The 14,198-nt window shown below is 29.3% G+C and overlaps 1 protein-coding gene across 1 annotated transcript in view; it reads left to right on the forward strand.

Annotated features, from left to right (window-relative positions):
• The window catches only part of LOC113404717 (uncharacterized), a 90,937-nt gene extending 87,646 nt beyond the window's left edge, over positions 1 to 3,291 (forward strand). Inside the window, exons 6-7 of the mRNA XM_026645695.2 lie at positions 2,615 to 2,831; positions 2,965 to 3,291. Of these exons, the coding sequence (XP_026501480.1) occupies positions 2,615 to 2,831; positions 2,965 to 3,104 (357 nt within the window). The 3' untranslated portion in view covers positions 3,105 to 3,291. The remainder of the gene's footprint in view (positions 1 to 2,614; positions 2,832 to 2,964) is intronic.
• Positions 3,292 to 14,198: the final 10,907 nt, after the last annotated feature.

Here is a 14,198-nt window from a genome sequence, read left to right on the forward strand (position 1 = left end):
ATTATTTTATGACACGCTATATATTTTCAATGTCTATGGCTAGAAAACAAAAAGGACTAATACATTTTTTCCGCGATTTATAATATTACCTGTACTGATTTACATATATAACGTATATTAACAAACAGATTGTAACGTGGATATAAAATATCATGTGCTTAATCTGTGTTTATAATAAATCTCGATATAGGCGATATAGGAAAAAATCGTAAGGAAACCTGCACGTCAGCAGCCTGATGGGTTAACCTCAAAGAACCTCTAAAAAGGAAGCGATCCAGTAGCGAGACATCAATAGGCTGTGACACGCTGTTTCTGTACTATTTTACTATATACATTTATATACATTTTTTTATGTATAAGTACGACACGTATTTTTATGAAAGTTTTAGGTCATCGTGTATCTTCTTTAGAGGTCTTATGAATTATGTAGCTTGTTATATAAATATTTGTATAATATTAATATTCACAATTTGTAAAAAAAATCTGTGTGCGGAATACTATACAATACAGATTACCTGAGGAAATTACTCTATTTTATATAACGATGAATCAAAGGTATAGCTTTACCGCAAAATAAGATAAGGGAGCAAGGAATAAAAATAAAAATCAAAGTATACGATATTCAAGTAGGCTCTTACGAGCACCTTTGAATCTCTATTACAAAATTCAATTAAATTTCAAGTAACTATCGGCTCGAGGTAAGGTAAGCCCAAAAGAAACTCACTTGTTTCACTTTTACACCAATTAAATTACATACTTAAATAAGTCAATTAAAATAAATTAAATTCTTATTTATCCAGTATGAATCATATTTTATACAGTAATGCGCCTTATTATTAAACTTAACTAACTTTATTTAACCTACGCGAAGAGAAATAATTGTGAATATGTTTAAAATAAAAATTCGAATTGATATTATGAAAATAAATACAGGCGCTAAAGCCTTTTCGGATGTGAAGATACACATTCCGGATATTTGTAATTTGAAATAACTTTGAATCACTTCCCAAGGGCTAAAGTATACATCCGATTCCAAATTTCATAACACTACAATTATAAATTTACACTGAACATTTAGGTTAATTTAAATTTAAATTAATAATTAATTTATTCGTTCGTAGAATTTAAGGGAAACGCTTTTACGGGAGTCGTTCGTAATATTGTTTTACAATTATGTGGCCTCATGTCGTCAGTAGAGAGGACGTAACGTTAAGACTTTTCGATGTCATATTTATTGAGAAAATGGCTCAATGAATAGAACACTTGGATCTTAACCAAAGATTAGTGTGTTCAAACCGGTAACAAAGACAACTACAATCACAAGGTTTCAAATGCTTAATTTATTTTTATACTAGCCGACCTGGCCCAGCCGAGATGGCCCAGTGGTTAGAACGCGTGCATCTTAACCGATGATTTCGGGTTCAAACCCAGGCAGGCACCACTGAATTTTTATGTGCTTAATTTGTGTTTATAATTCATCTCGTGCTCGGCGGTGAAGGAAAACATCGTGAGGAAACCAGCATGTGTCTAATTTCAACGAAATTCTGCCACATGTGTATTCCACCAACCCGCATTGGAGCAGCGTGGTGGAATATGCTCCATACCTTCTCCTCAACGGGAGAGGAGGCCTTAGCCCAGCAGTGGGAAATTTACAGGCTGATTATGTACTAGCCGACCCTGCCATGCGTTACTGTTGCTACGGTACGCGTTGAATTAAATTGTAGATAATGTTTAGCCGAAAAACTTCTCTGAAACACATTGAATATAATGGTACAAATTGCATGACAAAATATACAGCGGTTCAAATAAAAACGATGATATAACTATAATTATACATATAAGATTATTTATTTTGTGTTCGTGTTAAAGAACATGTTTGATAGCAAACAGGTGTGTGGGATGTACTTCTGCCAGATGTATATTCAATGACCTAAACAACCTCCAAACACGTTGTGAAATAATGTCTAAAGCCATAACGGGCGGTATTACTGTAAATACATTAAATTAAAATGTTTAATAACTTTTTGTAGCATACTAGTACACGTCATGGATACCGCCGAAATTATGAAAATTAACTCAACTTATTTTAGAGGATGACGTTTGTGTAATTTAACAAATGTGTATCCATACTTTTTCCTCAACATCATTTTTCATCAGTCATCTTGTTGTGGTTACAATAATGCTTGGAAGAGGTCTATTGAACGAAGTTAAAGTCGGCAGGGAGTAGACAATCTCTTTAAAAATGGGCCTATTTAGCTCTTATGAGCATAACAAAGTTCTCCAAATTTTAAGTCTCATGTCTAACTTAACTAAGTTACGTTTAAGTCGTGCGTTGATAGTCATTATTCAATAAGTTAGCATTATAACAAGTAGCCTGAAAATGTCCCACAGTTGGGCTACAACTTTCGATTTTGTGGTTTAATCATCATGCTGTCGTATACCGGTTGAATACACGTACCTAAGGTAGATTTTCAACCAACACTCATAGTAAAATTTACGTGATCACACGAGTGAACCATCTCTGTTTGTATATCGTGTCTGATATATACATTATACAGACTCAAGACGTTTATTATTTCTAAACACTTATTGATTCTAAACAATATATTTTCAGGTAGATTCCGTATTAGAAAACGACGAAGTGAATATGGTTCTTGGAGTAAGCCGTCATAGAAGTCGAAGGCCAAACCGCGGACGTGATCTATACATCACTGTGTCTGAACTACAGCTAGTAGCAACTGGACGGCTGGAAGTGACGTGCGTCAGCACCATACCCGAGTTTAGAAATATTGAAGACAAATTCGCTGATCTCAGGAATGATACAGTTATAGGTAAAACCTCTTTTTTGTTACAACAATTGTAAACCTTTTTCATTTTAATTATAATTAATCTGTAATAACATTAACCATTAAGTATATATTTACCGATATTTTAAACAATATTTATTACATATATTTGTTTCAGTGGATGTTATAAGACCTTCAACGTACATTCAACCCTCGCCCAACGACACAACGACCGGTGCGAGTACATCAGAAGCTACTACGTGGTTCACATCATTATTTATAAACTTTATAATTATTTATTTACATATAATTTGTTAGCAGATCATTACATATGTTCATTAAAAGGGGCTGTGATAATATATCTTAACACGAACTCTAGAACACGATGTTAAGAATGTTCACTAGACATTGTTTGTGTCAAGTATGGTATATAATGACCAAGATAAATGATACCAAGAATGATACCTATGTTGACGAGCGTGAATGATTCTTACATTTTCTTTCCCGGTATTTTTCTTTAAATTTTCTTAGAATATTCATTTGTAAGGTTATTATTATTGAATATAAAAACGGTTCCTAAGACTGTAACCGCTATTTTAAAAAAAAAATACGTCAAAATCACACTTTCTTATTCTTGAAATTATTAGTCATTTTTCTTGAGAACGTTAAAATTTATTATTTCTGCTCTTTTAAAAAATTGTCAGAAATATTGGTTTTAGCAGAATGAATTGAACCTAATTTTAAGGCTAGTTAAATCAAATGAATAGAATATTTTATTAATTAAAGTACGTAGGTACTAATTTGCGGTTTAGGCAATTAAATATGCTTTTTAAGAAAATAATGACAACCATTATCGTGCCTAGATTTTATTGAAATCGCCAAAGTAATACATATCATTCTCCCTAGGAGACCTAGATGATAAGGAAATATATGAAATTTTATTCCTAAATAGCTAATCTGAAATGCCTAGCAATGCCTCTTTATTTATTTTTGTAAACATATTTCTGGTACGATACGCGCGCGACTTATTACATTTTTATGGTAGGTAATGGATCAAAAACTTTAATACCCATAAAAACAATGGTAGACTGCCGACTGGTAGAGAATGTCAAGACGGTGGAAAGAGCAACTCTTCTAATATCAAGAAACAAACATATCTTATTAATATACTTTTAAATTGTAACGATATCAAAATAAAGTAAATTTATCGATAACAAGGCAAAATACAAGGCGTTTAATATAAACATATCCAGTTATGCTATAAATATGGTTATAGAAAAAGGTAAGGAAAAATAATGATGACTGTTTGAGCTATTTTAATCCTATACATAATAGGATGAATAGGTGCAATGCATTACTAATCCGTAGAGATAATTCGTTTAATTATCTAAATAAACATGAACTTGGCATTAGGTATAGACAGATTTTGGGGAACGTTTGACAGAAACTTATCCTGTCAAAAACAAAACTGACAAACAAATTCTAAATAATTTAAAAATCGACTCGTAACGACATAAAATATACTTGTATTTATTGGTTACGTTTGATTTTATAATTTTATTAAATAGCTAGAAGACACGACTTCGCGTTAATACTTAAACGTGGTTTATAGAAATATTATAACGTATAGAATAATCCACTAACGACGCTATAATCAATAGTTATATAAAGGTTTAAATTTCATTCGAATAAATAATCTTCGGAAAAATAGTCCCAAAGAGTATGACAAGTTAACAACAAGACTTCATTCAAAAAAATATGAATCTCCAAAAAGTGTACAGTATAATGTATAATCAAGAGAAAATTATCCTTTCTTTTTTTCTTTTTTTTTTAATTTGACAGAGTTTCCCGTGGCAAACATTATGCAGCCACTGTCGGAAAATATGAAACGTCAATTGAAAAATATAAGTTTTATTTTTTTTATAACATTATCATAGTAAGATCCGTGTCCGTCATCCAAAATATGTTTAAAAATGGAAGTGGATCGCTCCACTGTCCACACGCACGGAGTTAACAAGACATTAATTGGACTTGAGAGCTATGTAACGACCGTAAATAACAAAAAGCGGCAATAACGTAATTACGGCAGAATAACAAACAAAATAACGTTATAGTAAGGTTATTCCACAATCGTCGCCGGCAGATATAAAAAAATATAAATATTTAAGTTTATTTTTACGAGTTTAAATATATCATCGTAACACAATACTTCTGATTTAACGTATTATTTTTCAAGTTTAATTTAAGTTAACTTATAAAAAACTTTAACCTAACCGAAACATTTTAAACTATCGAAATTGTATACGTTTTATTGTAAGTTGAATCACTGTTCACCATCTATTATTATTTACCTATTTAGGTATTAACCATTCTACAATATAGTGATATATATACTCATATCAATACATATTTCATAAAATAATTAATATACTAATAAGCAATAATAATACATTGAAATTTCCAATAAATATAACAAATATATTGAATGTTCGTGATCGTTGTATAAAGCTATAGTTTCAAAATATTGTAATGTTATTCGATTAAATATTTAATATTACGTTATCAGTATCATATATAATATATAAATAATACATAACATGTTATATAGTAGCTAAACGTTTTTGGAACATACTTATATATATTTGCCATGAAATAGACATGATGAGGACGGATAATATTTGCTTCCTTGAAATATAGTACAATAAATGAACAAAACATCGGAACCAACAGAACATCAATCATTTAACAGAACATCAATTTTTTAAATATTTCTTTTTAAATAAATGTAACGGTTCCCTAACCGTCTGCTTGCATCCGTCCACTGCAAGACAACGACAGATTAAAAAAAACGGCACAAATTCCAGCAGTCATGATATATTCGTTCTCACAAGGATATCTTAACTTTCGGTACATGTAATCCGAAGCGTTTTTGAAGTAAAACTTCTTCAGAACTGTTGTGATCTGAAACTCGATGAAACGAAAATACACAAAATAATTATGTCATTATGTTTCACTACTACCGCGTGTAAATTGCACATACACATTATTTTATAAAGGTTTCGTTTCTGTCATGTTGTATAATTTAGACACATTAAATGAAATAGACTTTTATTTAAGTAATTTAATTTAAATTAATTACAACTGAATACTGATTTAATAAAATGCAGGTAAGTTTACACGAATACTAAGATAAGGATTTCGAGTTATGCTGTCGACTTACATACGACCAAAATAAAAAGCAATATTATTATGGTTAGGAATACTTAACCTAGCCTATATCACATTATAACTTTTAATACTTAATAGAAAAAAATGGATACCGCATTTTACGTTCTTATTGATAAAATAAAAGATAACCTTAGCAAATAACCTTTACCTACTTCCTACTTACTACTGTTATACGTTAAGCATGTAATTAATTTTAAAATGTATCAATTTCTTTTAGTTTTCATTTATAATTACGATATTTTTTTACGGAAAATTTCGAACATTAAATGTTTTCTTTCGATTTCCTCTAACACGAAACTAGGACAAGAAGCTATTCAAGTATTACGTAAGGATGATTCCGGGAAAAGAAGTTTTATGTATTTAATTTTAATTTTATAAATACTTTTTAAATAAAATCATAATAACATTTTTTTATGATAGTCGGACTTGTTTTCTAAATTCGTATGTGAAATAATAAATCTATAAATAATTGCAGCGTTGGTGAAATCTTTAATATTCCCGAAAAAACCAGCAAATTTTAATACAGTTCATTTTACAAAAATGTTAAATATTTAAGAATAAAATAAGTCATTAAATACGCACAGCTGATACGATATGTATACAACATGCATATGATTATGCTTAAATATGAACTGAATGACGTTCGTATAAACGAATAACAAATGTTTATTATATAATTCAGATATTAAAAAAAGGCTGATTTTATTTTTATATTACAAAACGCTAAAAATGTTTAAGCTTACACGCATACCTAACATTATTATTTATTTTAGTTATTGCTAAATGTGTTAAAAAAATATGTTGTACTCTATTTTTTACGTTTTTTAATTATTTTTTAAGCTACCAACCATTGGTAAACTATATTCATATTGTAATATTCCATCTTCAGGGTGAACAATGAAGATAAAATTCAATGGAGATATACTTACGTAATACTTAATTAGCCTCCCATGTTTGCTCTTGTCCGTCCCACACAGTGCCAGGCACGGTTAGTTAGTTAATAATTTAATTAAATATAATATTTAAAAAGAACTCATTAGGGCAATGTCGGTGAATTTAGTAGCTTTATAATTTACCTGTGTGTATATAATTATGGACCAAGGGAGTATAGTCATTTGTATGAGATAAATGGTACCTAAGATCCTTAACATTTTTAGTAATAAAATAATTATAATTATGAAAAATGTTCAACTAAACATTTAAAATACTATTCTATATTGGTTAAACAGAGTAAGTAATTGAAACTTTTCTCTCTATTTAAAATTATATTACTATAAATATTTAATATAATACATAAAAGAAAATCAATTTGTTTAAACAGAAACCTTACAGAAAAATAATAGCAGATTCAAAAAATAATAATTCGTAAACAAGTAGGTACATATATTACATTAATCGATTTATTTCATCCAACTACGAATAATATAAGATATTATATAAATTTAAGAACTTTACCGTCAAGAGTTAAATATGTATTGAAAATGAATAGAAATTCAAATAATGCCGGATAATATTCACCATATTATATGTATATGACTATGCGCCTAATTATAACAGCTCGTTAACCTTGAGTTCAATTTTCCATTATTGAAAGTATTGGTAAATAATAAATGAATAAGCATGTTTTGAACATTTTTTAAATATTTTATTTTTATTATTGATAACACTAGAGCTCATAAAAAACTAGTTTACCAACTAGAGAAACAGGCATAAAACTTATTTGTCTTTGCCTATTTATACACATATGTTACAGATCTTGATCACTAATAACAAATAAAGGTCACGACGATGCAAGTAAAAGAAACTTTTTACAGACAAATATTATTTATTGATTTATAGAATTAAGCATTACGTCTCAATTTTTTTTAAATATCATTCCACTACCCCAATCTAGCGCCTAGTCAGCCTGCATTTGCTTTGCATTTTCTTTACAACAAAAAAATTGTTACATTTTCTCCGAATGAAGTTATAAATAAGTATTTTTACTAATTAAAATTTTGATCAATAACTTTCGATCTGGCAACTGAGGAAATGAAATTATTATACTTAATTTTAAAATAAATAAATACTGTAAATAAATATAAATCGTTCAGTGTCACATGCTTCACGAAGCCAATAAATCCTGGGAGTAATATTCATAACGAACGTAAAATGTGAATTGTAAATTTTTAATTAAGTACAATTTCAATTAATAAATTAACTCATTTAAACTGCCATTATAGTATATACTATTTGCCTCAGATTATAAAATAAAGGCAGATGGAGAGCACGGAAACCCGGTAGTGTATATAATAATAATTAATAATATATTAATACGTCAATAAATAATAATTAAAATAACTACTTATGACGTATTGACAAAAAGATGCGTCGTTTCAACAAGAATTAGGATTCGCGTTTGATTTATATTCACTTTTGTTGATCCACTTTAATGTTCCGTGCGCTCCTTTTGTTTTAGCCATTTGCATTATATAAAGATGATTTTATTCAAGAGTCCGTAATTTAATAGGGAATATGCATGCAATGATAAAAAATATATTATACACTTAGGTACCAGTTTATGTTTTCATTTTTCTATTACTAATATTTTAAGGGTAGTAATGAGATAACTTGTACATTCTTAGTTTGTTTATAAAAATGGTTCCTTTGTACGCAACAATCAAAAACATTTAGCTTTTAAACGCATATTTAATCGTGTCAAACGAATCGCGTCAAAATGTAAAATATTGCCTTGTGAAATGTAGTAGTTAAGCTTATATATGTTTTAATTTTATAAATGATGGACCAAAAATATTTTGTATATAATCATCTCAACATACAGCCACTTGTTTGATATTAAAAATGTAAATGGAATGTGCATATTTCCTATTGTCAATGTTATAAAATTACCCAATGGACTATTTTTATTTCAAATTAATTTTTTCTTTACTTACCCATTGACTGCTTATTATTATTTAATCTTATATCTGTAAATTATCTAATGTATAAAATCTTACAATTAAATAAGTCTCAGCTACTGACTATTGTATATAATATATTATTACATATATTCAATTTACTCTCTAAACCTTGTTTTATTTAGAAATAAAAAAGGCATGTAGATACAGATATTAATACTATAATTACAACTGGACATTTTATTAAATTGCATTTTTTTAAGTATATTTTTATACAAAGAAATTATTTAGGACAATATTCGACATACAGCCGCAACGAAACATTTTTGATAGGTGTGTGAGGCTCATTTGTTACGCACATTAAATATTATACAATTCAAATCGTTTGTCTATTCATGAAAAAAAAAAAAATTAAGTAAAATGTAGGGGCCTATAATTTCCCACTGTTATACTAAGACTACTAGACTAAGGGTCGCCTTGAGGAGCAGGCTAGGGGCGGATAATGGGCGGTCTCTAGTTATGAAAGTCAAAGGACGAGATAGGTAATCATGTTGACAATTGTTGGATTTTGCTATGCTCGCCAATATTGCACAAAATTCTGAGGCACACACTCATGTTCAATGATACTCCGTCAAGTCGATCAACACACACACATGTAAATATGTAAAGGACGGCAGCAATGCAAAATGCAAATGACGAAATATCTAATTAATTAGCAGCAACGAGACGACTTTGCGCATCTTTTCATTGGCGACTCACGAAAGACATCCCCTATTCTATTTGATAGAACATCTGGAAAAAATCAATCGAGAGAACGCAGCGGACAGATCGGCACGGCCACTGTCGACAACATTAACAAGCTTTTTCTCGGATGCTTACGCTCGCACTTTATGGTAGGCTGAAATGCCGCGCTTCACACGAACTATGTGATAAAAAAAATAAAATGTCATCGAATTTTGTAGTCATTCTAAAGTAGATATATATGAACTTCTTCCTTTTACCACAATTTTCTTATTACTGTATCTAATAAAAATAATAATTAAGTTAACAATTCCAACTCACTTATAAGAATTTAAGATTATATTCATCTCCCGACCGATATTCGGCTTCGACACCAGCTACACACACTGCGCGGGAATTACATATTTAACCAAATGTTATCGAACAATCTCAATGTCCTAGCCACACTGATAACAGTATTCATTGTTACCTGCGTGAATCGAACCAGCGACATCCTAATCGAAAAGCTAGCTCTCTTACGAGGACCTTGATGCTTTGTAGATAGTACTTACTCTTTTGCAAAACAATAACTTAATCACTTAAAAACTAGTATGAAGTTGGCTCTCAAGGGCAAGAAACAAAGGGACTTTTTTATCATCGTCTCCAATGTTTAATTAATATGATAACATAAACATGTTAAATCAGAAAAAAGCATACGTATCAAAAGTGGTGCACAACTTTGATCGTAGTTTTATGCATGGCAAAACGATAACTCAGATCCAAGTTAACGCCGTATTCTTCTGAAAATTCTCATGTATCTACTAAACCAAGGAACGTGTGTATTTCGATAGTTTGTTTTGTGTCTACTATGATTCAGATATAATCTATAGACAGATTTAAATCAATCTAGCAGAATTTTTAGGTCCCCCATTCTTGACTAATTTACATACAATTGGATGTGATATAAAAACAATTTCATAAAAACAATACTTTATTGGAATGAATTTTTTTATGAATCTAGAATATATCATATCGCGATAAAGCATATATTTTAATGATTACATTATTCATAACAACTAAACAAATATTAATATAATAAATTATTAATAACTGCACATCTATACAAATATAATTTTAAAACGAGTAAACATTAAATGTTATTTTCGAGATATCTTACCAAATACAAAACAAAACGTAAACTCAAACTGTTTTCATTATTTCATATCCAACATGAAAATTGGAACACATGTTTGTAAGACGTAGAAAAATAAATACGAGCAATAATACTACTTAAATTTTAGCTACTGATCAGTTTTGCACGGTACAGTAGAGCTATTCTGGAAGGACAAACTCGAAACTCATAGCGAACACGACCCTAAAATTTCAAAAAGTTATTTGCGACATAACAAGGATACGCTTACACGCATCAAAATAACGTATCACTGTAAATTGATTTTTAAACAACAAGTGAAATATATGAGTTCTTACAGAATAGCAATGCAGTTATCGTTATTTTAAATAGAGTGCATCGGAAAACAGAAACAATATGCATATATGAGGATGACAATTCATTGATTTAAGAAATTCTATCAATGGCCAGTGATACTAAATATTATTCTTTGATAGGATTTTAAAGATTACCTTTCTACCTTTTTACCGTATTTATTAATGATTGAACCTTATATAGCTAACTGAGAATACGGACGGAGGGACTGTGGTAGGTTAGGTTGCGTACCATACAATAAGGGTGTTATGTCAAAATACAAAACTGCGAATCGCTTCGCGAATTTGGGTACTCATTGCTGTGATACAATTCGTGCAGCAAAATATCTCACTATCATTTAGGGTAAACATTTGTTGCAACGGGGCATCGTATAATATTTTTAAATTTCGACTCATACTGAGATTTTGACTAAAGACAAAATATGGAAGAAAACCAAAACAATACAAGAACCATCCCGTACTAAGCAACTGTCAACAGTATCCTTGATTCAATATGACTGGCTATTAATAGAGTCGCTTAAAATAGCAGGTAATATTTTTCTTTTACAATTATTAAAGAAAGTTACCGATGCTACGATGTTATTTACGTTTCTGATACTAATGCTCTATTTCTGTTATCGATACGAACAATATTTTTTCCATTTACCATGGTTGCGTAGTTTCGTAACGCTTGAATGCCTTTAAAATATATACATATATAAATATTATTTTTCGTTTCACCTTTTCATAGTATACCAATAGTACTTAAAATAAGCTATCGGTAAGCCTTACATAACTTTTAATTGCTATATAATTGATAATTTTAATGCGTGTTTCACACAGCGATCTAATTAAATACTTTTTAATGACAAAATTATTGACGTGAAGGTAATTTTGGAAAATTCATTTTCATACAATATTGTTTTAAGTTTTCAATAACTACAATTCATTATTATATAATCAAATGAATAATTATTGTGGTTTGAATTAATTATTGTTATTTAAATAAAATGCATAGTATTAACTTGTGTTTTTATAATTCTGAAAGATAAATTAATTTTAAACTATATCAGAAGTTATAAATGCATGCACTTATTGCTAGCGTTATATATTATAGGTAGGTGTTTTTTTTTATAAAAAACTAAATGCAAATGTACCTACTTATTAAAATTGGTTAACAATTGCATAAAAACAAATCAAACAAGCAACTACTTTTAGAATTGTGCAATATATTTGATAAGCGAAATCACTAAATAAACGTAAATTATAAAACCTTTAATTTATAAAAACTAAATTGTGCTAAAAATAGTATTTTTTTACAACAACAAACTATATTTTGAAATACCTCTATGAGTTACCTAATCTTTTGTACAAAAAATCTACATTCACACAAATATTCTGAATTAAAACTAAAATTCAATTATTAGTTCTCCTCTCCAATCTGAGAACTTGAAAAGAGATTTTTTAGTAATTATAACGATTTTAGAAATGTAAGCTGTACGAAAGGTTTGTTTTTAGCTTTTTGTTTAAACAGCCATGACTTTATTAGCCTCGAGCCTTTAGAAGTCAAAAAAAGAAACACAGAATTAACTAAATCTTTAGGATCGCAATTAAATCATTGACACAATATGACAGATACGGTAAGTAGTCTCAGAGTAATCACAGTTTTGCTATTGATTACGGAAACCTACAATCTTAACTGATAATAAATAGAATTACTTTATTAAAAAAAAAAAATAACGTGTCTTTTATTAATGAAATATTCAATCAAAATTAATTTGACTTTAAATACATGAATAACTTTTTTATAATGGTATAAATTCAATTAGTCGTGGTTATAGGGAGTGTAATAACACGACGAAATAACGTAATATATCGAGATATAATATTTAATGAAAGTTTAAATTTTAATAATAAATATTCTCATACGACTAATGACTATGAACACCAGACAACAACCCCGGATCTACGTCTTTCCCGGTGTGAAGCAAAGCATTGCTATGTATGGGTATTGGGTTGTAATCGTATCAAACATTGCAATTTAATATATATTATATAAGGCGAAGTAATACACTATAGCTATTGAATTAGTATTCGGCTTTTAAATCTCTGATGAAGCGCCTAACAAAATATAAAAAATATGATTCATGTTAAGTATAAAAGCCGAATAAAAACAAAATTATTAGTAGTTAAGACGACGGCGTGCATTCGACGCGTAACGCACTTGAAGCAATATTTTAACCATATTAATTTTGCGCCATTTAATTGCCGCCCGGGGCAGACACACCGGTTTGACCCCAAGATCCGGGACCGCCGGAAATTTTAAGATAATTATATTTATATTTAACACGACTATTTTATAAATACTTCTGCAAACACACTCAATACACACATTTAATATTTTTATGCCACATTATTTGATTATGAGTGCAATCAGGACGGAAAACCTAACCTATCGGAAGCAAATTAAGTAATTACAATAAAATGTTGTACTACTTTGATAATGAAGTCTCACGTGTTTCAGAAGATAAATTAATCGTTACATTTCAATCTTATCATATCTTTTCCTTTCCTTTGCATTTAATAAACGCTAAAAGTCAAATGTTATCAATTACTTTACTTTAGATACGGATTATATTATTTTGATTAGGAACTCTTTAACATAATGATTTTCTAAATATATGCTTTATGTATTACATTATTTAATAGATCTGTGTAAGTTCTGGGTACGTTTCTGCCCAATGTAATTTTTTTATTTTGTATATCACGAAACAACAACACTGTTTATTACCGTTTCTTCAGTTCGAAGGTGGCATTTTACACATTTACCTTGCAATTATTAATTTAAAAAAAAAAAACATTTTTTTGCAAATTAATAATATTTTAAACGAAAAAAGTGTATTTACCATGGTCCTAGGCTACCTTCCTAGATATTCATCAATAATATAAGTGGTTATTAATTGCTTTTAACTAGAAAATATTTATTTGTAGCGATTGCTTTAACACACGTAAAATTAATATGATTTTTATTGACATAAGAGTTGAGATGTCCCAGTGAGCAAAATACGCGGACCTTACCCAATAA

The sequence above is a fragment of the Vanessa tameamea genome, chromosome 10, assembly GCF_037043105.1.
Source record: "Vanessa tameamea isolate UH-Manoa-2023 chromosome 10, ilVanTame1 primary haplotype, whole genome shotgun sequence".
NCBI lineage: Eukaryota > Metazoa > Arthropoda > Insecta > Lepidoptera > Nymphalidae > Vanessa > Vanessa tameamea.